Source organism: Merops nubicus, unplaced genomic scaffold (assembly GCF_000691845.1).
Source record: "Merops nubicus isolate BGI_N331 unplaced genomic scaffold, ASM69184v1 scaffold5918, whole genome shotgun sequence".
NCBI lineage: Eukaryota > Metazoa > Chordata > Aves > Coraciiformes > Meropidae > Merops > Merops nubicus.
In genome coordinates, this window is record NW_008625031.1 from 26,018 (window position 1) to 48,699 (window position 22,682).

The 22,682-nt window shown below is 37.1% G+C and overlaps 1 protein-coding gene across 1 annotated transcript in view; it reads left to right on the top strand.

Moving 5' to 3' along the window:
• Positions 1–22,682, top strand: part of WWP1 (WW domain containing E3 ubiquitin protein ligase 1) — a 37,117-nt gene that overhangs the window by 1,602 nt on the left and 12,833 nt on the right. The window contains exons 2-14 of the mRNA XM_008945532.1: positions 3,066–3,204; positions 5,468–5,592; positions 8,372–8,509; positions 8,607–8,673; positions 10,804–10,985; positions 13,875–14,223; positions 16,279–16,374; positions 16,950–17,124; positions 20,227–20,281; positions 20,376–20,460; positions 20,560–20,688; positions 21,602–21,674; positions 21,766–21,837. Of these exons, the coding sequence (XP_008943780.1) occupies positions 3,066–3,204; positions 5,468–5,592; positions 8,372–8,509; positions 8,607–8,673; positions 10,804–10,985; positions 13,875–14,223; positions 16,279–16,374; positions 16,950–17,124; positions 20,227–20,281; positions 20,376–20,460; positions 20,560–20,688; positions 21,602–21,674; positions 21,766–21,837 (1,685 nt within the window). The remainder of the gene's footprint in view (positions 1–3,065; positions 3,205–5,467; positions 5,593–8,371; positions 8,510–8,606; positions 8,674–10,803; positions 10,986–13,874; positions 14,224–16,278; positions 16,375–16,949; positions 17,125–20,226; positions 20,282–20,375; positions 20,461–20,559; positions 20,689–21,601; positions 21,675–21,765; positions 21,838–22,682) is intronic.

Consider the following 22,682-nt stretch of genomic DNA (forward strand, 5'->3'; position numbering starts at 1 on the left):
ACTCTTTCCAGGCCCCTCTGTAGAGCCTTCCTACACTCAAGCAGACTTCCACCCAACTTGGTGCTGTCTCAGACTTGCTGAAGATGCTTTCTATCCCCTCGTCCAGATCACTGATAAAGGGATTAAACAGAACGGGCCCCAGTACTGAGCCCTGGGGAACACCACTTGTAACAGACCTCCAACTGGATTTATCTCCATTCTCTGGGCCTGGCTGTCCAGCCAGTGTTTAACCAGCAGAGTGTATGCCTGTCCGAACTGTGAGCAACCAGTTTTTTCATGAGAATGCTGTGACAGTATTGAAAGCTTTAGTGAAGTCCAGATAGACAACATCCACAGCCTTTCCCTCGTACACTAAGCAAGTCACCTTGACATAGAAGGAGATCACCTTCAGGAAGCAGGAGCTGCCTTTCATGAGCCCATGCTGACTGGGCCTGATCCCCTGGGTGTCCTGTATATGGTGCGTAATGGCACTCAAGATGATCTGCTCCATAACCTGGCCTGGCACCGAGGTCAGACTGACAGGCCTGTAGTTCCCCAAACCTTCCTTCTGGCCCATTTACTGACCTCCAGTCAACTGGAGCCTCCCCTGTTAGCCAGGATTATTGATAAATGATGGAAAGTGGCTTGGTGACCACATCTGGCAACTCCTTCAGTACTCGTGGGTACACTCTTACAACAGTGTTAAAGTATTTAAAAGTTAAAATGTTACCAGAAATTAGTTAGATATTGTGCGTATGTACACATAAATGTATATGTGTGTAGTACAGAAGTATTACTTTACCATTGATAAATAACTTGAACTTTCCAGGGATCCTGAGAAATCTGGGAGTCCTGAAGTAAGAATGAGTGCATGGCCAAGAATATATTAAGGCTATCTTCAATACAGATTGGAAAAAACATGGGTAAGATCCCATGTCTTAAAAAAAACTGGACATCATGCTGGATGGTCTGAAGATGGCCAGGATATCTGAGGAAAAAATACATTGTTGGAGAGTCCTTAAAATAGATATTTTAGCAAATTAGATAAGAGAGGAATGTTAAAACTGATTAAACTTGTGTAGGGATCACATAACTTGATAACCTGGTGAATCATCCAAACTAGCAACAGCTAATAAAGTAGATGGAGCCACGTGTGACTTGAATATATACACCTGTAGCAAACTGACTGACACAAATGACCTGTAACTTAAGATCTGTGTGTGCAGGAATGATCAGTTTGATGTCCAGCATTGTACTGCTCCTTCTGTAAGTAACGTGGTATTTTTCTGGCACTAGAGCATCTCTTGACTTCAAGAGATCTAGTTCAAGGATTGAAGTGGGAAGAAATCAGTACAATTTTTAGGATTTGTTTTCTGAAGATTTAGTTTTCTAACCAATTTTTACTGAAATATCAGAGGAATGTCAGTGGCAGTACAGGAAAGAAGTGGGAGACAGAGGAGTGGAGGACTGGAGTATTGCAGATGCATACTGGTTTATGCTCAGATTAGTTGGAGAATCTAGACTTAAATTTCAAGAACTGTACTTCAAAACCACTTGTATAAAGGCAGCAAGTAGCATATACTCATCTTGTAGACAAGTATTTTGCTAGTATTGATTACTTATTCCTTTTTTTTTTTTTTTTAAGAAGTCCTAGCTGAAAAATATTAATAATTTCCTTTCATGTTTGGGAACTCAAAAACTTAGTGACTTAAAAAGTTATCAACTAAAATGAGGGAAACGAAAAAGAAGCTTAAATATTATGGCTAATACCTGTCTTTTAACAAACATAGCAGTTGCTTTTAGAAAGCCAAATATGGAGGAAAAAATGTTGAGGAACTAGAGGTTGTTAAAGCTTAAAAATGTGTCATGATTTGAGACTGAAAAAAAAAATGACGTGTGGAACTATGTTTTTGGTCTTCTATATTTAAATTTTAATTGCTATTAAGGCTGCAGTTCCCTTTTATGACACACGACACATGGCTTAGACTGGACTTTCCAAATATGAGGCAGTTAGTGTATGCTTTGTAATTGGAATTAAAAGACTGTGTGGCTAGTGCCTTTAGAGCATCCCACAAACTTTTAAGTAAGTAATGCATAGGTCTGAGAGTACTGTAAACCAGAAATACATGACAGACTTTTTTGGTCTCTTTTCAGACAGGTTAGTTCATGTCTACCCATTTTTGAATTAGCAAGTACCATGCAGAAAAGTAACAGGGAGGGATTACTTCTAAGTGGCTGAAAATACTATAGCTTTGCTTTACTGTCAAAGTGAAGGGAAACACACTGGAGTGTGGGGGAGGCGAGAGGGAAGGCATGGCCAACAGGTAGGTGCAGCTGTGAGTCCGTCCATGTGGTGTTCTGAAGAGAACATCTGCCTAAAATAGAATAGCAAATGCTGGCAGTTAGGGTCCTGTTGTTTTTTACAGTGACTTCCCCGCCTGGACAAGGAGGTAGGAGAATAGATTTATGTTCCAGAGCACTGAGGACCTCACTAGTGATTTGGAGGCAAAAATTAATTTGATCAATTGCTGTGCCTTAATTGTTGAATGTTTAGCTGAAAATTTAAGTTCACCTGCAAAGCTGTTTAAATAAGGCAAATTTGATGCTTGGTTTCTTACATTTAAGAAACTGCTGTGTCAAACTACAGGTTAACCACTCAGGTAATTTAGGCAAGGAAATGGAGCTCTATATACGTACAAGCTTTCATATATAGGGACATTCTGAAATAGGCTTGAACTGCATATGGTTTCATATCTACACAGAATTTAAAAAAAAGTCTGCCTGATAATCTCTCAGATCTATCATACTGAGATATTTTTCAGTTAAGGGAAGAGTAGGAAGAACAGTGAGAAAAGAAACATAAGAACCCACATGATTTTCAGTGTTTATACCTAAGGTAATTGTTGTGCTGTGTCTCCAACCAACCCATCCTGCCAGTATGTGGTGAAGAGAGTATGTCACAGTTGAGCGGAAGTAGAGAAGGTGAGGAGTAACATTGCTATGTTTTTCATATGTTGTGTAGGCAGAACATTTTCTGTTTTTCAGCAGCAGCGTGCTGTTATAGATAAAGCAATGTATTTTATTAGTTTCTAGTGCCAAACTGAAACGGAAAAAGAATTGGTTTGGAACAACTTTCTACACAGAATTAACTGCAGATGGAGAAATTAAGAAAACAGCAAAATCGAGTAGTTCTTCAAATCCAAAATGGGATGAGCAGCTGACAGTGTAAGTAGATTTTTTGATTGTTAATACTATTTATGAGGCAGACATTGCAGGCAAATATTTACTAGGCTTGGCTGCCTACATAGTTTTTTCTAGCTGCTGCTGACTAAATGCAGACATAAGATGATATTTATCTCAAATGATTTTTTTTCCTCAATTCTTACGATATTTTGGGAATATTTTTTGTACAGAGTGTGTTCCTTGCATACAGTTGCTGTATGTGGTAGACTCCTGATATTTGTTAGCCTCATGGACCATTTATGTTTAAGATTCTTCTCTAACCAGTAGTTATGAGGAAGGTCACTTTTTCCTTTAAATTTCCTAAAGAAGAGATACACACAGAGAAACATTTTACTACAAAATGACCTTGCAACTTAGCCTTATATTTGACCTTTTTAGTCTTCCTGTGGTTTAGTTTGGTATAGATATACCTGAAAGTGATGCTGTGAAGAACTGGCAGTCTCATACTGTGCAACTGGCTAGAAGACATTACTATACAGCGAGGGCTGCACTGCTTCAGATTTGGGACTGGGAGCAGCATAGCTGCTAACAGCTGGCACCAAGTGTTGGCCAGAATGTCTTAACAGCATCTGACCTGTCTCTGCAACAGCCAGCTTTGTTGATAGGAGGAACCACATTCCTGTAACTAACAGTACTGGAGAGCAGGGAGTGGTGCAACATACCTAGCTTTGGGGAACTGTTTGCTTGGGAACACTTATTAACTGCAGAGCTGGGCTGAAGCAAGCAGGGTGTTCCTGTGCCATATTTCTCAGTGTTTCAGGTGTGGTAGAGCTTATTAGCCCTCTGCAATATTGCAAAAAAGAATAATATAGTCTTGGACCTGACAATGATTTCCTGGAGCTATTACTAGCACAAGTACAGAGCTGTCTGTGTGTTCGGAGACCAGAGATTCTGTTGAGGAGACAGGTTTGTTTTGGCAGGATTTGGTGTGCTTATAGAAATAGGGTAATTCAGCATGCACAGTACAGCCAAACAGATTCATTCCATCATCACTGTTACTTGGGATCTTACCCTTAAGTATATAAGATACTCTGTCCCCCTTTTCCTCTGAATATTGCAATGGTATTGTTGCTTCAGTTGCTCAGTCAATTTGGGAATCAGTGAACCCTCTGGCTTACCAAATGCCCCTCACTTCTGTGGGTCTGCATGAGCACCAGCAATATATTCCCTGTGTGTAGATTTGTTCTGTTTGTTTGCTTGTTTTCTTTGTTGAGCTGGTCTTTTAGTAAGGCTTGCATTAGAAGACAGTCTATTCAAAATGCAAAAATATATTTGCTTTTGGGTAAAATCAGCAAAAAAATCCATGCTGTCCAACATGCTCAAGTGACTATGAAGCTAGCCCTGTTGGTGGGAGGGTGGGGGTTGTTTTTAGTGTAGTATTTAACAGTGCTGATTTAACTTTCTTTATCCAATAGTGATGGATATGTGGCCTTTGACTTTCTGCAGTACAGTAATTCTATTCCATTTCTCACAGCCAGGAACAGTCTTGCAGTACTAGAACCTGTACTACAAAATTTACTCTCCAGGACCTAGCATAGCTTCCTGCTTTCCTTCTTAAGCAGAGGAGAGATCCCTGCCAAAGGTTATCATAATATTACTGTAACTGGGTCCTTTACCTTTCTGCTTCTCTACAGTTTTTAATTGAGCTTCATCATTTAGATTTTCCCCTCTGATTTCTATGAGTATACATTAAAGTTTTATAAGTATTTGTGGATTCACAAGCAATGTTTTATCAACGCTTTCATGGCAGGCTGACACCTATTAAGAGGGTTCTTCCTGCTCGCAAGTAGCTGATTGATTGCTTTTTCCTTTAAAAAAAAAATCTAGTATTTTTCTTTGTAGTGACAGACAAATATGCTTACCACCTCTTTCTCCACATCTAATAAGGTGGAGTTTTAGAATTGTGGAATAATAAGGAATAAGGAAAATATATCTTTCATAAATAAAGTAAGATAAGTTTTATATAACTGAGATCTGAGCTTAGTGTAGGTTATTCTGATACTCCTCAAATTCCATATGCTATTGTAGTAATGCACTGTAAGTTTAATCTTAAGTATAAATATCATACTGTTTGCGCTTTTTAGTTAAAAATTTCCCCTTGCAGTACGAAATCTTCTTGCAGTTGATTAGTATCAAGAAACAGAATAACTATGAGAAAGTGAATTAAGTTCAAATACTCCTAATAACAAGAACAAATATTTCAAGATCTGTATATATTTTTTAAAAAAATGTATTTTATATGCAGGAATGTGACTCCACAGACTACGCTGGAATTTAGAGTGTGGAGCCATCACACTTTAAAAGCAGATGCTTTATTAGGAAGAGCCACTGTAGACTTGAGACAAGCTTTGGAAATACACAATAGAAAATGTAAGTTATCACGAAGGACATTTGAGTAAAGTAGAATTATTATTACTAATCTATATCATCAGACTGGCAACCAGACTACTAACTCTACATGTAATTACAACTGATTTTCAGTTGATGTCTTTACTTGTCTCTTCTAGAGATGTCTGTGCTATGGAGAGCAATTTAAATGTAACAATGGGATATAATAATTTTGAAACAAATACTAGAGTATGAGCTGCTACAAATTAAGTAAAAATGGAAGTGATTAAGTACAATGTTTTGTGGCAAACTAATGATTAATTTGATAGAAGATCTGTTTTAGACTTGGTAAAAAAAAAAAGTCTAAACTTTCAGAAAAGCAATCTATGTAATTTTTAATGTTTTCCTTCTCTGGAATCACTACTAGAAAGGCTGGATATTTTTCCCTCATAATTTAGCTGCCCAGAGAGCAGTCGGAACCACTGATGAATGAAACAACCGAGAACTTCCTTTTAGTACATTAGACATTGTTGTGTTCTATGTAACTTCTGATTTTACTTGTCTTTAATAGAATTAAACCAGGTCTTCTTTATCTAATTTGCTTTAAAAATGTTTTTTTCATTAGTATAAGAAGGTGGTGAATCCACACTTTAAATTCCACTTCAGAGTGGCAGTAGAATTCCAGCTAAACCGATCTCTAACCTTTCTTAAAAGGTATATGTACAAAGCTGAGGTGTCTCTTTAGGGAGGTGGAGGGACAGGAGAGCTTTAAAAAAAAAGTTAATTTTTCTGATTCTTACAGAAAATTGATACAGAATACAAAATCAAGTGTGGTTGCTTCAACAGTATTATAAACATTCTGCCCAAGATTCCATAGTTGAGTAGAAAAATTGCTTCTTTAAATTTAAAAAAAAAAAAAGTTATAATAATGATAGCAAATCAGTATATTAATTATTTCTAACATAATAGTTAATATTTTATTACTGTAGGTTCAGAGGATGTAGTATCCAACAACTTGGCAAATTCTTTCAGGAAATGGTTGTCTGAGTTAATTGTATATTTCACCAAAAGTAATCTATGTGCAGTGTTTCTGAGCTGGGCAAGTCAGCAGCTGGACATGTGCCAGATTATCCAATAATTCAGGGCTAGAATAATCTGGCTGGTATCCTTGAGTTGTTCAGTTATTGATACCTAATCTGAAGTGCAGCACTTGAAAAGCTCTTTACTGAAGAAAATGCAAAGGTGAAGTCCTCTGAATGCAGAAACTTGAGAATTAGCGCTCTTAGTTTCTTCTGCTAAACACTATGGTATTGAATTGCTGCCCACACCCCTCCCAGCTTTCCTTCCAGCTTGGCTGAACTGCAGCCAACTGCTCATCTGGTTTGGGGCCATAAACTATTAAAACAGCAGAAGCTAAACCAATCCCCCTTTGCAGAAATGATGATTTATAAGTATGTTAATTTAACAACTCAGTGGCAGGCTAGTTTCTTCCTCCTCTTCTTTCAGGTAGTACCGTTGTCCAAAATGCAGGTTGCTAAATCAGTAGATTGGGAGCCTCGTGTGTGCTCCAGCGACTGAAAGTACTTGGAAAACCGTTTTTAATAATAGCAGAGAGTATCTGCTAGTGACTGCTGCCCAACTGCACCCTCTTTAATCTAACAGTTTGGCTATATCTGGCAGTGGCTTATGGTAACCTTCCCTGTTTTCACGTTTCTTGTTCGTTTATGGTATATGTTAAGAATGACCAAAAAGTAAGGAAACGCTCGTTTAATGCATAGAAGTACACAGTGAGCTTTAACTTTAGCTTGGAATGCAGCATATGGGGAGAAATGGGGTGCTATATCTTGAGAAATTAATCTCTTAATCTGCGACTGCAAATACTAAAAGGTCTTAAGCATTTTAACCTGATTAATGTGAACTCATAGCTGACTATGTTTGGATTTATGACATGTAGCTTTAACTATTGTACTAGTAATAGTTGATTTGGAGAGAATTACACAGCATCCACATCATGTTTTACCTCTGATTATGTGTCTCTACAGATGGGTGCACTGCCTGTCAATCAGGGTGAATTCTTTTACTGCATTGTGGATGCATTTTTTTTTTTTTAATACCTCAATTATCTCAAACTTTCTTTTGGTGAACGTATCTTCTGACTTAAGTTTTGTTTACTTGAGATATCCTCTCTGTTACTGTTCAATCCTTGGAGTTGAAATCCCTGACAATGCTAATAAAGATTTACTAAAAATAATTTTAAAAAGGAGGAAGGACTCTATGCAGCCTTTGCCTTTCCTTCCTCAAAATGATGTTCTTTTCAGTTTTCTCTTAGAATTAGTTTTGGAAGGTGATATGAGAAGTGAACATAAGCTCTGGTTGTAGCATGGGGTTCCATGTGCCTTGTAGTATTTGGAGGTGTAGTTCAGGAGTTGTTTGACTTTAAGTCTTCTCATGTTATGTAAGTGGTGTATAATTTCAAAAGGGTTTAGTGGAAACAGCAAACCTGGGAAATCGCTAACAACAAAGTACTGAAAACCACATGGATCCTATAGTGTACCTATAGAACATACTATGTGAAAGGCCAATTTATTTTTACAATAAACTTTTACCCACAGCAGGTGTACATTTACACAGCTCCTTAGTGATTTCTCTTTTGATTTGAATCACCTGAATCTCTCTCATTTTCATCTGAATATCTCTTCCAACTGAATACATGTATCACATTTTTGTGTTGAAAGTCACATTTAACGTTGTTTAGAATTTAATCTTTCCTTTATCCCTTCTCTCCTTCTCTCCCTCTACCCACTACAACTCCATTTTTTAGTGGAAAAGGTGAAAGAACAGTTGAAACTCTCTTTGGAAAACAAAAGTGGCATGGTGCAAACAGGTGAACTGACAGTTGTGCTAGATGGTTTGGTTGTTGAACAAGAATCTCTTACAAATCTCAGTTCATCAGCAACCAGTAAGTTAAAAAAATTAAATGAGATGGTAATATTTTGGTTAAGATTTCAAACAGATATAATAGAATATTTCTGTTGAATTTGTTTCTTACTGTTCAGTAGAAGTTCAGCAAAATGGAGAGGCTGTGCATGAAAGCAGAGATGCTTCAGCAAGAAATACATCCAGGTTGGAATTTTTTTTTTTTTGTTTTACACTGTATGAAGTATATTAGCAAATTTATCAGTTGGAATGTTTGGTTTGTTTATGATTTTTATTTTGTTTTATTTTTTTGAGGGCAATAAATTTATCTGTCAAACCCTAAATTATATTACCCTCAGGTTTCACAAACATTAGTTGTACGATAATTACATAATCTAGCTTGAAAAGAATGAAATTAACAGCTCTGCTCTTCCTCTGCTGGTAGCCTCTGCTTTCCACTACTATAATGTTGCCTCTTGGATCTGTAGCCCTCTGAACATAAAAATTCAGCCAATTCAAAGTCTATGGAATGCTGGAGCAGAGGTTAGGGGAGCAGTGGCACTGTGTGGTTTTGTGTACTTGTTTCATTTGTTTTCTTCTTCTGTTTAAGAACCATTTCTATTAATGTCTATGAGCGTATTGCAATGTACCATCTTAATGGAGGGAAGAAGAAGAAAAAAAGCCTAAATTACTTCCCCCTAGTTCCTTTTTAAGTCCATTATCAGGAATTTCTTTAAGAGACTTGTTACTGAGTTTAGGAAGCAGTATTCAGAACAGTGAGGCAAAGGATTTGCCTGCTTCAACCTGATGTGTCAAGAAAAAGGCTCTGGGATCAATTTAGAGCTTCATCCTTAGCTTCTCTACCTTGATACCAGCTAAAGGACTGCTTGGACAGAAGTAGGAGGAGGTTGTTTGCCCACTTGCCACTAGTGAGATGGTAAACATTCAGTTCAACTCCTTCTTACTGCTCAGTTACCTTGCAGTGACCCCCTTTTAGGTTAAGTTCTTTACGCACAATGGAGAGAAAAAATATACAGTGACAGGGATACATATTGTCATATTTATCCTCATATTGTCCTTGACTTGATTCTTTTTTTTTGAATGTGTGTATGTTTGTCTCTGTTCCTCCATGGGTCCCAAATATGAGGGAGTGAGGATAAAAAATTGATTCTCTTTATTTTTCCTTAAAAAGGTTTGGGACTGTTAAAAATGATTTGAGAAACGTCTGCATACCACTATGAAACAGTAGTAACAATCATGTGTTTTCATTCAGTTGTTGTTGCTGGAGGTGTGGCTTCTACTGGGACCCTACTTTTAATGTTGATGTTTTGATTACAGCAGTTTTCCATAGAACTATCCAGTAGTTTTGATTTACAGTTTTAAAAGTAAGAGATGAACAAAAATTGTAAGGTTACTTCAGTGAATGTCTTTAGGAAGCAAATCGGGTTTGTAGTCCAGAGTTGAAAAGGGATAATACTTGTTTTCTCTGTTGTCACTACTCCTTTGGAGTTGAGTGAGGTAACATGCAAATGCTGTTTCTTCCCTTCTTACTCTGAAAAGTGGGACTTCTAACAGTTCTCATATTTTTGTTATTTAACTTCTCCAGTTTTTAGCTTCTATTCCTTGAGAAGCTGAGTTGGCATTGAATGTAACTTGCACATTACGTGTCTCTGGTGGGTGGCTTTAAGCATTTTGGGATAGGTATAAGTGAAAACAGGGCAGTTGAACAAGACTTTCCATTCACATTCACAATCCCTTATACTATGTTTATTTCCATGTGGCCTTATAAACACAGAGCTAGGCGTGTGTATCCGTCCTTACAGTGTCCTATCTTGCCTATGCATAGAGAAGCTCGTTGTATTTTCCTTCTACTGAGGGAGAGTTTTGCTACTTTCTTAGGTTATGACTAGAATAATTTTGCAGATATCACAGACAAAACCAATTGTTCCACTTGCTACATGAGAGAAAGTTTTCCTGCTCATAGCTGTGCTTTGGAAGGTTCCTGAGGCAGTTTTGGAAGATGTGGCAGGCGTATGTCTGCCCAACTCACTTTTAAAGTGTCTTTTACAAGTAAAAGATGAAGAAGAAATGGAAAGTCTTAGATATCTAAGTATCTGAAATCCTCAAAACCACAATTTGCCTTTTGTTCCCTAATTGTTTTGGTCTTGCACTTGACTGTTATCTAGGCTGCAAATATTGTGTTATAAACAATTGTTAATTTATTTCCATTTCTTTATTTGCTTCTTTAGCATGACTTAGTGTAGAATTTGGTTTAGTTGCATAAGCGTTTAACATGTTGTTTATAGTAATCTAAAACAATCTTTTATTTTTACCAAGATCTGCTTGTGACATTTCTAATGGAATAGACAATCAAGTACCTTCCAACTCTGTAGTAGAGAATACATTCTGTATAGAAGCTGTTAATGGAGACAGCACACCATCTCCTACCCACGTTGCAGCCAGACCCAAAAATACACCAGTACCAAAACCACTTGCAACTCAGCCTGTCAACAGCACTGGTAAGGATGGGAGAGTTATGAGAACGTGTTTCATAGCCTGGTCAAAATGCATCTGAAGTTGAGCCACCTTTTCTGTACTTTTTTTTAATTAGATTTAAAAAATACTGAGAGGGTGATTCTAGACTTGAATTTATAACCTTGTGTCCACTGGTGTGAATTTTTCTGGAGTAGATCCATTCTTAAATGTACTTTCATACTTCCTGTCAGTTCTTTTCTCTGATGAAGAAAGACATAGAGCATTCAGAACTTGTGTTTCTCTGTCCCAGATGACTAAACCGTATTACTGATTGTCTGGAGGAAAAATCAGATTCCTTTCACAATTAATTTGAGTAACAATAGTTAAGTTTCTTTTACCATTAGATAAATCTGATTTTTAGTGCTGTCAGGGAACTGCTGTGCTCTGAGTTCAGATGTGTTGCAGACTTTCATTGCCTTCTAATTTTTTCAGGTGGGATTCTGTTTTGTTAACAGGTACTGGCAAATACTAAATTTAATTTACCTCCTAAACACAAAAACTTTGATTATGACTACAAATAACACTCAATACAGTAAAACAAGTGAAAAGAAAGTATTTTAAAATTTTTATTCCTCTGGCAGAACTTTGCATCTAATGGTTATGCTTTCTAAGCACTTTGTTGCCTTTTCTCAGCTGTTTGAGAGAGATTACAGTGACAGCAGAGGAAAAAGATAACCTTAAATAGAAATAGGCAAGCTGTTAATACACAATAGAACTGAGACTTTCATATTTTCTGTAATAGAGTGAGAACTATGGGAATGGGTGGGAAGATAGCAGAAACAATTATGAATAATAATTAAATTAGGCCTTCTCTGAATCTTTTCTCTATTTGGAGAAGTCGAATTTGATTCCTCTTCATTTTCAGATGAAGGCCAGAGGGCATATATATTATTTAAGCATTGTTCCCTCCTTCTTCAACAGCAGAGATCCATTTCAAATCTGTGTTAGGGTAGGGTAATTGCAAAAATAATTGATTTGTTCAAGTAGCAATATTGATGAATTCATCACTGAACTTGCACTGAGGCACTGATAGATCCCAACTACTGTACCAGTTGGTGGAGACTTTTTTTTAAAGCAAGGCATAAAACTGGTCTCCAGCATCTGTTGCCCTCCCCCCCCCCTCCGTTATGCTTAACAGGATGGTAAGTTAATGTGATGTTGCTGGAATTTCTGGTTTACATCTAATTGGTGAAGTAATTGGCTGATGCAGGGTTTTATAGATCTGTTTTGGAGATACACTTACTAAAAGAGCTGATGATTTGATTTATCAGTTATTTTGCTTCTTACTTTGTCCCATTCACTCTTAAATGTGGATGAATTTTTTTTTTTTTTTTAAATAAAAATTGAAATTTCAGTTGGCTTTTTTCCTATCTGAGTAAAATTGTCGCTAGTTAAAGCAGAGTTTTGAAGAAACCAAATCAGATTGTGGTTATGATTACTTTTTAATCATTATTTGTATCAAGAAAATATTTATGGCCCAGTAGTAATTCCTTAAAAAAAGTAACTCACTAATTTAAGTACATTGCTGATGGCAATTTTATTTTTTATAATTCTTTGACCTGCTTTTCTGACCACATGGGAAAGCAAGAAATTGCTGACAGTACTTACATATGGCAAGTAGTAAGTAGAACCAATCATATTTTTTTAAAATTATTTTTTAAGTGTAAACAAAGATGATGAAATAAAAGTAAAGGAACTCTTTAAAATGATGGAACAACATTAAATTTTGCAAATCTGCATCAATTAGGTTATGAGAAGAGAACAGTTGTATTGGCCTGAGTCCGTAGAATTGTAAACTGATAGTATGCTGCTGTAGACTTCAAGTAATTTTCTATTTAATATTATATGCAGTCTTGTAGAAAAATAGTTCCAATTCTAGAAGAGGTACAAACTGATTAGTTTAAATAGAATTGTCATATTCTGTTGTTGATTAGTGGTGCAGAAAGCGAAAACTGTGAATTATGTTGCACTGCTTATAATAGGGCATTGCCTTTTAATGGGAGTCTTGATTTTGCTTGTGTAAGATGAGTTCTTGTGCTGAGATGCTGTTCTGCTAAGCTCTGCAGATGATTGGTATTGATGTATTCTTGGCCTAGTAGGCTTGGGAGTAATAAAGCCTTGTAAGCCCCCTTTTCCTGCTAAATCCATGCCAGCTTTAAACCTTTTATGAGGTTATGCCTGATCAAGTTGGATGACATTTGTATTGTTCTTTAAAAGACATAAATTGATTTACTTTGCGATTCTAAAATAATTTTCTTCAGTTGTTGAACTATGTAAGTTACATTAGCCAAATGTAGATTTTTATATTTTGAGCCCGATCTTGGAGGGCGATTTTTATTTTCCAAGTCGCACACGGGTGGTTTTTGCATAATTGTAGTGTTCTGTACCTCGACTCTGAAAAGGGGGGGGGGAAGTCATCTCTAAGAACTGTCTTTTAGTTTTCTAAATTTCACAGAGTTATTTATCTCTTAATATTTTTCTTTCGTGTCATGCTAATCATGATTCTTCTTTGAATTTGATGTAATTTGAAAGTTTCAAAGGAAATAAAGCAGTACTGTTTTCTGGGAAATGGATGATTTTTGTTAATCTAAAGAGTAAGGTGTAATGTTGAGCTGTCCAAGATATGCAGAAAGTAAGAAAGGACTTCAGCAGGGAAGTATAGAGACTGGCTTGCAGGCTGTAAGCTTTAATTACAATTTTAACTTAGGCAGATGCATTTTGACTTTTTGTCACCTTAGACAAAAATGCTGCTTATGGCATTGAAGTACGACTGAAGTGTATTCCTTCTGTGTCATTTACTGCAGAGGCTGGTCGTTTGAAAAGTCAGTCTCTTCAGATTCTGGTAGAGAAATGCTCTTCTTTCCATTTCTCAGTTAACGGGGAGCCGTCTGCCTCTGCGCCAGAAGCAGGTGATTCTTCTGCCTCGGACGCACCGGTGGGTTCGGACGAAGCTCCTGTGTCTCCAGATTGCACTGACACTGCAGCAGAACCTCAGTCTACAACAGAGGCAACCAGCTGCTCTGAAAGCCACGCTTCTGCATTGCCTGCAGCATCTGCTGGACTAGAACCTACAGCTGCAACAGACTGTGCTCAGCCTAACGCTAGGAACAGCACAGCAGCAGATGCAGCAAAACCAAGGGAATCCTCCTCCACCTCAAGTGCATCTGCAGAACCTGTGAGACAACAGCCTGGTAATGCCAGTACAGAACCTTTGCCACCAGGGTATGTGGGCTTGGTTTTAATGCTGTAACTACTGTTTCATCTGAATGTGCATGTAAAGAAACAGAAGATTAATTCTGTACTGGGATTCCCAAATGTCGGTCAGTTGCCAGAGATGGGGTTATTTGATCTAAACTGAGGTTTGTACTGCAGCTATAACTGGCTAGTAGCTCTTGTCCCAGAAAGTAACAACTAAAAACTGATTTTCTGAGACAGTATTGTGATTTAAATAGACAAACTCTTGGACATTATGGACATAAAGACTTTTCATTTGATATAGTCAAACTTATTTGGGTCATAATTTGTTACTCTTTTGGTTCCTAAACTATGAGAATGTAGTAAAGAGCAAAATAGAAAGAAATGAAAATTAATAAACTATTTTAGATATACCTGTAGGTTCTTGCTGTGTAACAAAGGGATTGATAGTCTAATAGATAAAAATACAGATTTGAAGTACTCAGAACAGCTAGAAACTTTTAATTCTACTAGGCTCTTAGAAAGTACTTCTGTAGTCCTAAACCTTAAATACAAAATTAAAGATGTGCTTATACATTAAATGAAAACGTAGTACATGCTCAAATATATATCTTATTTTTTTTAATAGATGCTTTCACATTTGGGTGGAAAGATGTCTGCGGTAACTAATTGGAAATACTGATATTTATGTAATAATCTAAAGTTTTACCATTTTAGCATTTTCTGAACACAGAAATTGTTTCTTAACCCAAAGTGTATGTACCTTGTATCATTGTAGCTGACCTTTCAGAGAGCCTGTCTTGTACCTGCTCCCTCTCAAGGAGGTTCAGTAAATTAGTAGTGACACTTCACTAGCATTTCTGCAGTTGGGATGAATGTGAAAACAAGCATCTAAAAAGATAAAAATATTGTGTATACATATTGTTGGGGAAGAGTTACAAAGTTTTTAATTTCCAGAGGCTTTGGCAATGGAAGCTCTTTATAGGTCAGGACTCCTGTGGTCATCCCACTGCCACACTTCTTAAAAAATTAATTACATACTTTTCCATTGAGATGAAGGTCATGAGTTCCAGGCATAGTGCACACTGTGGCCAAATGCATTTCTTCATCATTTTTCCCTGATGATGCTTTTGTGTTGGGCTTTTGTTTTGTGGTTCTCTGCCCACCCCCTCCCCCAAATCTAGTTGAGTCTCCATTACGTTTAACCCTAGTAACTAATGCTGCTGCTTCTCTGTTGTTGTAACTTAGTATTTAACCTTTAGAACCACAGAAAACATTTTGTTGGAGTTTCATAGAATATTCAGTGAGAAAGTGCACATCAAATCCTATGAGGCAAGGCATTCTGTCTATGTTTTTAGGATGTAGTTAGTTATGTAAAACATGGTTGGAAACCAGACATATCTAATGCAAACAAGGGCTTCAGCTGTTCTTCTAACATTTATACTGGTTTCCTCTCCCAAATATTTCTAAATATTTTATTGTATTCTGGTATTTCTCAACAGCATAAAACTTCAGTTGTTTAGTGCTCTCTCCATCTTCAATGTAAGTTTGCTTTGCAACTAAAGGTGAAGAAATAATCCCCAGAGATATCAGATACAGAATTTACCAGGATAGGAAATAGACGACCATCTGACAACGCACATTTCAGGTTCACTCTGAAAGATCCTGTTGTTTATTTGATATAGGGAGCAGTGCTTCCAAATGTAAACTCCCTCTTTTCTTGAGAGAGGCGTGTGCTTGGAAATGCAAAGAATGTATCTCTAAGCACTTTTTGAATTAGGTTATTTTAGCACCTAAGCCTTGATAATTGACTTGTTTTCAGATATCTTAAATAGAATTTGAAAGTGCTTGTGAATATTGATGTATGCCCATTTTATTTATCAAGTCCCTTAAACAAGTCTTTACAGTGATACCAGTTCAAGCAGGAAGTAACTGATATGTGTTCTAGCGTGAGGATTGGTTTTTATGAGTTTTGGATCATAGTATTTTCATTCAACACCAAGGTACTTTTTTGCCTTAGTGGGAAAGAAGCCCTGAGAGCTTATTCACCTTGACTTACATTAAAGCCTTTTTGTCTTGAAGGTGGGAGCAAAGAAAGGATCCTCATGGTAGAACCTATTATGTTGATCACAACACGCGAACGACAACATGGGAAAGACCACAGCCCTTACCTCCTGGGTAATGTAGACATTTTTGATTTAAAAATGATAAAGATAATATTTTTTAGCTCATTGAAACTGTATTATACACCATATATTACAAAATTCTAGCTTTCAGTTAATTAATAATTATATTAATTGCAGCTATTTTTATAGGAATGATGATACCGTTTATGTCACATGCTCTGACCGTTTGTTTCAATACAGCTACTAAATTATTTTGTTTTTCCTGTAAAATGGAAGTATTTATTTTGGTGGCAGCACTAGGTGTAGTGCACTGGTTGCAAACCTCAGATTTCCAGGCAAAATGTTTCTGTGAAACCTGCCAACGTTGCTTATGGTCAGAGGAATGTGCAAAGTTAAAAACGGGGTGACAGAGAGCTGAGCATGCTATTGCTTGAAGTCTGTTTGCTCAGTGTGCTTATCCTTCTACAAGTAAAGTTGGGGAGTACTTCTGTGTGCTTCAGAAGTTAAACTCATGCCTGTGACACCGGTAATTCATTCCAGAACTGTCTGAGAGTTCAGCATAAAGAGAAAATTAGTTATGTAATAGTATTGAAAAGTTTAGCTGTTAACATTTGTGTTTCTTGAAAGCTGGGAAAGAAGAGTTGATGATCGTGGGAGGGTTTACTATGTGGACCACAACACCAGAACAACAACGTGGCAGCGACCAACAATGGAATCAGTCAGGAACTTTGAGCAATGGCAATCTCAACGGAATCAACTGCAGGGAGCTATGCAACAGTTCAACCAACGATACCTCTATTCGGTAATTTTTACATAAAATTTAGAAATTAGTATAGAGGTAGAGGTATACATTTTGTTCTTTAACCTTTTTTTAAAGTGGTTTTATTACTATTCAACTATATGTGTTTTTGAGATATTTGGCATTGGTTACTCAGATTCTGGTTCTGTTGAAAAATGTTAACAAAAATCATCCTTAGGCACAGAAAATACTCCTTTCCGAGTCTTCCCTAATTTGAGCCTTGTGCACTGGCTCTTAGTTAAGACTTTTAATGACAGTAGTATGCTGTAGACATATGTAGACATAGACAGTAGACAGTAGTATCCTATGTGGTTTTCCGTTTCTCTCAAATAGTTGCTGACTTCTGCCGGAAGAAAATCTCATTAATAGGTTCAGAGAAGATATTTCTTGAGACAGATTTTTCTATATGTGGCTGGATAAATAGTATAGTTGCTTTTTCAGAGTTGAAGAGTGATGGTGCCTGCGTATCACTGTCACTCTACAGAGTCCATCTCAAGAAATGTGCTTGGTCTCTTAAGAAAAGATCCAATCCCAGAGACTTTGTAAGTGGTATGTAGCAAAGCTGGAGTGTTTTAAAGAACAAACCATGGAAGTACAAGTCTGAAACGGCTTCATTGAGCTAGGACTCTGCGTGTTTGATAGACTTTATTCAGGTACCCCTCTGAAATAAAGGATGCTGCAGTATTCTTAGGTTTAAGAGTTTTCGGCCTTCCATTATCTAATTATACATTATATGTCATCACTAGCAATAGCAGAATAGCTCACCAATAATTTTCTGGACTCCTGGAGCTGTGCATCAGTGTCAATTTATTGTATTCAATTAGAGAAGGATAGAGCGGTGAGTTTGGAAGGGATCTCTGGAGGTCATCTGGTCCAACCCTCCCCCTGCTCAAGCAGGGCCACCTAGCGCCCGTTGCCCAGGACCATGTCCAGACAGCTTCTTAATATCTTCAAGGATGGAAACTCCACAGCTTCCCTGGGCAACCTGTGCCAGTGCTTGGTCACCCTCACAATGAAAAAGTGTTTTCTGATGTTCAGAGGGAACCTCCTTTGTGTCAGTTTGTGCCCGCTGCCTCTGGTCCTGTGCCTGGGCACAGTGAAAGGAGCCTGGCTCCATCCTGTGTGCACCCTCCTTCAGGTATTCATATGCATTGGTAACTTCTAGTGCAAAGCCAAGAGCAACTGTCGCTCTTTGGGTACTACTTCGAGCAGTTGCTTAAACACCTAAAAAATCTCTCACTTTTCATGATCCCAAGATGTATTTTGTTTTGAGCTAGATCTGTTCTCTGAAGGAACAGTATAATTTTAAAATTAAATTATGTTCCTTTCTCCGTTTAATGATAACTCTTACTGAAAACCACAGCTGCATTTCTCAAAATATCCCATCTGACCTGAGAAACATTAAATTAGGATTTCTTTGTATGACAGAATATACCTGAAGGAAGAGGAAAAATAATGCAGCTGTTTACATCTCTTTAGGGTTCTGAAAAAAATTGTGAATGCTTTTTTATTTTTACATTAGTGCTGCTGTATGCTTTTCTTCTAGAGTTGTTAAGGTCAAACTACAACTAACTCTGCCAGGACTTTGCCTACATAGCAGTTTATAAGTGAGGCTGTGATCTATTTTTTGGGAAGAAATGAATTTAATACTTTTAATGAGTAAGAGATCATTTCAGTTACCTTGAGTGGTCAAAGCTGAACTATGTGAAGGAAGAAAACCACACAGGATATGGTTATTCTAGTTACTTTTGCTTTTACCTCGATTAATGTATTGTACTCCTTTTGATATTGAGTACGGCTCATCCTGTGCCACTGCTGAGCGTTCCAGTGTCTTCTGTTAAATATACAGCAGCCAGCAGCCACACACAAATCCTTGAGCCCATTAAGATAACTGGAATTCTCTGAACGGTGCCACCATTCAGTTCTTTGGCAGACAGTGTTTTCTGTTGTGTGCTGTTCTTTTTATACTTGCCACAGAGGAGTCTTTGGTTACAAGGTCATTGTGACTGTGTGCTTTCCAAAAGCAGAAAAGGCAAACTGCATTTGCTGCTGAGATAATGATAATTCTCTGTTCGCATGTAGTAGCTGGTGGCCAGAAGAAAGAGTTACACTTGATTTGGAGTGTAACTATTACATTTTCTTCTGATACTTACTCTGTTTCACAGGAAGAATATCATAACTTTTTTTGCTGGAAATCACTGCTATAACCTCTTCAGTGGATTTAAGATTTTTGGGTTGCAAATGCTATATAAAGCAGTATTAGTAGCAAAGTGATCCTTAAAATACTTTTTTGAAAATGTAGATTGGTTCCCATATATCAGAATTCCATTCTACACCAAATAAATAAATAAATAAATAAATAGATAGATAAATAAATAAAATTGTACTGTCCAAAAATTTTTAGAGGGTGCATGCTTTTAGTTTTAAATCAGAGCATGGATCCTACAGTCTGGGGCATTTCTGCCTTTTACATCTTATTTTCATGGTTCATATTCTTGGGAGCTACAGGGAGACTTTTGCAAGGTTACAGTATGTTATGAGCTTAGCATGGCTTTACATAATAATTCAATCTGGGGTTTTTACTTATTTTTTTTTTCCTTTTGCCCCTTTTACCCTGGCATAATTTTAGCCATATGCATATTTTAACGAATGCAGCTGCATTTGTGGAAAATGACAAAATCTGGAAATAGCCAAACATCCAGGGAAGATACCATGTTTTGAGGAAGCAAAACCCCCTATGTTGGCAGTAATCTCTGTGCTTAGAAGTGTTTATTGTGGTAAAGCACGTTCTTAACCAAGAACATTGTGCTCATCTGCTTGCACATGCTTCCGCAGTTCTCCTCTGAACTCTGCACGTTGCTAAGACCGCTGACCCCCTAAGTTGGCTGTAGGAAGGGGGGTAAATTGTGCTGTAAACAGCAGAGGCAAGTGCACAAATGGTGTCTTATATAATCTGTCTAGCTTGACAAAAACAGGCTAAAAATGGCATGATGTTTTTTCAGAATGGATAGTCTTCAGAACTAGTGGTAATCTTAAACTATGTTACGGGAAAAAAAAAAATGAATACTATTTGGCCTAACTGAATGTTCTCTTGTTTTTAAATAGGCTTCTATGTTGTCAGCAGAAAATGATCCACTTGGGCCTTTACCTCCAGGCTGGGGTAAGTTAATTAGCTGTTGATTTCAGGAAGTGACAATTACAGAAATTTGGAATGCAGTTGTTGTATAGTGGTTTTTTTTCTTCTTTTCCCTTAGAAAGGAGAGTGGATTCAAATGATAGGGTGTACTTTGTGAATCATAACACAAAGACAACACAGTGGGAAGACCCTCGAACTCAAGGGTAGGTGTGTATATTGACTGTGCAGATAAAAAGAACTTGCTTAATACTTAACCTGTCATGATAGGGAGGAAAAAGTACTGTTTGCAATTTCTTCTGCAGTTTACAAAATGAGGACCCTCTTCCAGAGGGCTGGGAAATCAGATACACCAGAGAAGGTGTCAGATACTTTGTTGACCATAATACAAGAACCACCACCTTCAATGATCCTCGTACTGGGAAGTCTTCTGTGTAAGTGAAAAATTAAATATTTTTTCACATTTTAACTTGTTATCACTTAATAGTGAAATCTTCTCATACTAGAAAACAATCTATACTTTTAGCTGGAATTGAGCCCTAAATTATGAAAGTCTTGTAAATTCATTTTTAAGCTTTAGTTGTCAGTTTAACTATGACACACTTTGCCATACTGCTCTGTGGTTGGGTAGTTTTTATATACTTTCCAAATACCAAGATTGTGATTGTTTTATAAATGGAGAGGGGAAGTGACATAAGCTTCAGTACTGAACTAATGTGACTAATATTTAGATTTTTTTTTTTTAAAGAAACAGCAAATTATTATAATGCGTATTGCTTACAGTTATCACTTTCTAGCAACATTAGAATCTAAACAAAGTAGCTCTAAATACTTTTCAAATATTTCACATGCAAATGTTTTTAAAAATAGTTCAGTCAGAAGTATTGCTCCAACCCATGGACATTGTCTTAAGGCCTTTTATGTAGGGTAGGATCTACTTCTGATGACATGTTGATGACCTCTCATTCAAAGAGCCTATAGAGTATTGTACTACAAATTCGTTCAGGCAGCTGAATTTATGAAGCCTAATTTAGCAGTGTTTCTCAGTGGAGACAGTAAACTAGATGTTTTTCCTTTAGCTGGCTTGTAATTGTTACAAGATTGACAGGGGTTTGAAATGCTCTAAATCTCTACCTTTCTCTGAGATCTGGTAAAGAGACTAGCAGCATCTTAAAGAAAAAAGAGTATGGGTTCTCTGATCAGACCATCAAGTGCATTTTGTCTGTGATCATACCTTACTAGAACAGTTTTTGTGCATTTCTAAAATCTATGTGCTGTTGTGTAGCACTGAAAGTACTGTTTGATCTCTGTATGGCTAATGTGTCTCAAATTATTATTTCCTTGCAGAAATAAAGGGCCACAGATTGCTTATGAACGTAGCTTTAGGTGGAAACTTGCTCATTTCCGTTACTTGTGTCAGGTACTGATAAAGTAATTTTTTACTTGCTGAAATTATTTGAATTTACATTTATATGTACTGCCTTTTTAACATTATTGTCTTACAATTACAGTCCAATGCACTACCAAGTCATGTGAAAATCAATGTGTCCAGACAGACTTTGTTTGAGGATTCCTTCCAGCAAGTAAGCCTGCAAAGATTGTTGTGTTTGTTTATCAAGACCAAGCATAAGAACAAAAATGGCCATAGCCAGTTCAGACTAATGGTCCTTTAGGCACAGTAATCTTCCTCTGGTATTATGCAAAGGGGGATTCTTTGGGAAGACTGTAAGAACAGAAGTCATGTATATAATACTTTCACCAAATGATTTCTCAGCTCCCAACTGTTTACGATTGAAATGCTTCTTTAACTTGATGTGGTTCTGGGCATTTTAATAATCCTCAAGGGACTTCTTTTCTGTGAGCTTGTCTGTGCTCCTCTTGTGAACTTTTTGCATCTAAAGCATCATGTGGTAAAGAATTCCATAGCTTAACCAGGCTGCATGCCATATTAACTTACATACATTGGATTTGCTTTTCTGATTCGTGTGTGTGTGTGGTTATATACATTATATATACTTTTTTCTCCTGTTAAAACTAGTGTCCCACTTTGCCCATCAAATGTTAAATTTGTGTAACTGAAGCTGACAGTCCTTAACCTCTTAGAGTCTGCAGCTAATGTATGTTCCTTCTAATTCTGTAGCAATGAAAATTCTTGCTGCTGTCACCACATCAAAGCCTCTTGAGAAGGATTCTCTATAACTAAAAAGTGTATTATTAATGAAAGTATATTGCACTTATTTTGGATTAGAGGAAATAACTTTTTTAAGTGTTTATCTAAACCCAAAACTCTGTAATGTATCAGTTGAAATGCCCTTTCACCTGTTTTCCTTTAATAACGAATGCCTTAGGAAGAGTATCAGGACAGGGTAACCAGGGAGTGACACTTTCCGGATCCGCTCTCTCACTTGCTGCTCTCAGCAGGCTCCTG